The following is a 3568-nucleotide window of genomic DNA, read 5'->3' as shown; positions in this document are numbered from 1 at the left end:
AAATAAAATGGCCCGCAAACATTTTTGCAAAATCTTCATTTTTTGAGTCGTTAATGTTATTTAACTTTTTTAGCATTGTTCTCGTAATTAATTTGGTGCTTCTGATTGGTATAAATTATCGCCATAATTTTTTTTCGGCTTCGTCAAATATGTTTGCTCTATGAAATAAAACTCATTTTACCATTGTTGCATAAATAATTGTGAAATTAGCAAAAATATTTATGAACAAATAAAATTCGTTCTAACTTCTCAATTGATTGCAAAGCTTTACTTGAATAATTACGATAACTCGTTTAATTACGAAGATTTTGGCATAAAAAATAGGGAACTCGCATATCATCAAAAGTTGTGCGTGTTTTCGTGTTGACGTTCCGCGCTCCATTCCGCGCGACGTATGATACAACAATTTTGCTGTATGCTGTAACGTGTCTCCACCGGCAGAATCTTACACGAAGTTCAACGAAGTTCAACGAAGTTCAACGAGCTATCGTAATTAGTCAAGTAAAGCATTTAAATCAATTGAGAAGTTAGAACGAACTTTATTTGTTTATGAAAATGGTTGCTAATTTCATTAATATTTATGCAACAATGGTAAGATGATTTTTATTGCACAGAATTAACATATTTAAGGAAACATGCAAAAAATTATAGCGATATTTTTAACCGATCAAGAGAAAAAAATTAATTACGAGAACAATGCTGAGAGTTAAATGATAACAACGACTTAAAAAATTAAAACTTTGCAAAAATGTTTTAGGACCATTTTATTAATGTAAAACTCTAGCTTATCACGCATTCCCGAAGAAAAATCACAACCCTTAAAAAAAAGTTCCCACTTGAAAAATGTTGACACATTCGTAGAAAAAGGTAAAAAATAGAGACAATAATCTAAAATTATTATTGAAATTTACCCCCCTCCTTGTCATAAAAAGCCAATTTTATTCAATCAAATAATGTGTTTAGTAGAAATTTGCTTACCTCAACTGTTGATTGTTGAGCCACGACTAAACCTGCTGTTTGGTTCGGCGTTTTAAAGTGACGTTACCGTCGAGGACTTCACTAATCGCCTTCTTGCTTGGAAGTTCCTTTTTCTGGGTCATATAGTGCCCAAATACTGACACTATAGCATCTTGCTCTTCCTGGGTCCAGCGAACGCGTTTTATGGGTGCTGCATTTAAAACTGAAATTGTAAAGAAATAAGTATAAAGACGAATTATGCTTCAGACAACTTAATATTATCTAAGATTACCTGTACCTCTTCGTCTTTTGGAGCTCTCTCCCATCCATTCATCTAGACTCTCGGGCGATTCTTCATCTCGACCTATTTATGAATCCTCCCTCTCCAAACCTTCATCTGGTGCGACACCTGCTTCGTCAACAAGCGAGTCTTGATCACTATCGCGTTCTTTCTCAATAAACTCGTCTTCGTCATCGCCATCGCCGTAACCTTCAGCTGAAGACATGTTGTTGCGATATGTTTCCTTAATTTTTTTGCCCTTAAAAGATGAGGCTCTTTCGCTCCGCATGCTTTGCTATACTTCCTCATCAAGTGACAAGCATCGAGAAGCTTGTCCTTTTTCGCATCCTGACTCGGAAGCTCAAAAATATACTTATTGCTTGCCGGTATGTTTGCTTCTTCTCTATGATGAAGGATAGTTTTCGCGGAGTGGAGTAAATCCTGGCAGAGTACAACTGTAACAGGTCGATTTAATTTTCCCCTGATGGAAAAGCGCACATATTGCACGAGAGCTTTTCGTGCTTGTTTGCTCATCGATTGGAACAGCTCTTTATTTGTGCGCTCATCGATTGTCGAATGCAGTTTAAAATCCTGAACTTCCACCATCTGCATTTCTCCTGGTCTTCGTTGATTAAAAATCATCATGCCCAGAAGGCATGTCTCCGCAAGCACTTTAAAGACAGGGTACGAAAACCCATGTGCGTCCGATTTCTTGAGGGCGCTATGTCTTAAGCTTTTCGTATACTGCAGCAATGTTTTTATGTCATGGAGGCTTGGAAGCTGAATAATTTTTCTTCTATTTAATTCGATTTTCGAATTTTTCGCTGTGTTATTAACTCTTATTCGGAAGAGCTTGGAATGCAAGTGTAGAAAATTTCCTGCCGTTTTTTGTTTTTTATCCTCCATGGTCATTATGCACTTATTTATGAAGATGTCGACAATATCTTTCATCAAAGTTCGGATGCTGCTAGCGACATTCGGTTTTTTATATCGATCCGTTTCCTCATCAAATTCAGCAACTTTGTGAATTGCTTGAATAAACGTTTTATACATCTGTGGATTTATCATAGACTTCAAGTCTAAGATGGTGTAATTAATTGCTTTCGCTGCAATGTAGACGCGTGTCATCAATCTTAAGCGGCTCTTTATCATTAAGGCAAGATGCTGCTCCTTGTACTTCTCGCACAAGTTGTTTCCATATATGATGAGAAGATCGTCTAATGAGAGAATATCAGCTACATCGTCTTGATGTAACCTAGGTAATATTCTCCTCCGCATATCTTCTGATGCATTAGGATGGCAGCTGTTAAGGACTATTCTTCCCAATTGTGGGACATCGGTCATTTTGACTGTTAATATTCGTGCACTTCTTGAAATGCTTCTTTAAAGAAGTTTTGAGCACTATTTTGTGGCACTTAGCGCATGGAAAAAAATCAGACCCACCTTTTTCTTCCTCTGGACTCTTCCTGACAACTAAATTCCCTTTGTTTCTTTAGGAGTCTATATCATATTGATAATTCCCCTGATCTTTGAAATAATCCAGCGTGTTTTTTTTCGTCTCATTTCCAGGTGGTAACAGTAGTATTTTCTTAATTTCTTCCTCATTTTTATGAACAGTAGTAAGGTGACGGGCCATTCTTCTTACTTCTGATCGACAGAAATAACAAACATTTTCCCTCATTTTCGTGGAAGTAGCAGGCGCAATTAACGTAGATGCTTTAGAAGCGGCTTTCCCTTGCGGCAATATATTTGCTGGTATGTCAATTTTGTAAATATCCGTAAGCTCTCTTTCTTCAAGAACCGAAATAGCAGATGGCTCGTAGTTGTCGTCTTTGTCTATGTAATCTGAAAATATATGTTAAAAACTGGTATAAATCTAAGCGAGAAAATCCCGAAAACGGAGTGGAACAATTTTTATAAAAATGAAATCTCAATTCTATCAATAAATTATTTCATGACTGAATTACCATTATCCTCCTGTGCTCTCATGTTTCTTGTTTTTTCAGCAGGTGGTTCTTCATTAAAATCAAAAACCATGACATCATTTTCCGATAGATAAGCTTCTGTACCGTGAATATCTTCTGTAAATTTTTAAACGAATCTATTATAGCATCAGAGGCTAATGGGAACTAGCTAAGTGTCTATAACCTCTAATCTCACTCCGTACGCTCTACGGGAAAGGAAACCATAGAGCATACAGAGTAAGATCTCTTGTTCTATAAAAAATTTAATTAAATTTTTCCTCCAAAAACATAATTACATTGAAGTAAAATTATCAGTACCGCAAATTAAGTAGGTTGGAAGCCCACTTCTTCTATTTATTTTCTACAG

The 3568-nt window shown here is 36.2% G+C and overlaps 1 protein-coding gene across 1 annotated transcript; it reads right to left on the bottom strand.

Moving 5' to 3' along the window:
* Nucleotides 1-1321: 1321 nt before the first annotated feature.
* On the bottom strand, nt 1322-2581 carry LOC117182989. Its single transcript, XM_033376116.1, has one exon. The coding sequence runs from the start codon at nt 2579-2581 to the stop codon at nt 1322-1324; it is 1260 nt and encodes a 419-aa protein (XP_033232007.1).
* Between the last annotated feature and the right edge of the window lie 987 nt (nt 2582-3568).

Source organism: Belonocnema kinseyi, chromosome 2 (assembly GCF_010883055.1).
Source record: "Belonocnema kinseyi isolate 2016_QV_RU_SX_M_011 chromosome 2, B_treatae_v1, whole genome shotgun sequence".
Classification (NCBI taxonomy): domain Eukaryota; kingdom Metazoa; phylum Arthropoda; class Insecta; order Hymenoptera; family Cynipidae; genus Belonocnema; species Belonocnema kinseyi.
Note: the sequence above shows the minus strand (reverse complement) of the source record. Positions and strands in the feature narration are given on the sequence as shown.

Excerpts from the sequence above, each read along its gene's own strand:
- LOC117182989 (XM_033376116.1), bottom strand. The coding sequence starts at position 2,581 with ATGACCGATGTCCCACAATTGGGAAGAATAGTCCTTAACAGCTGCCAT.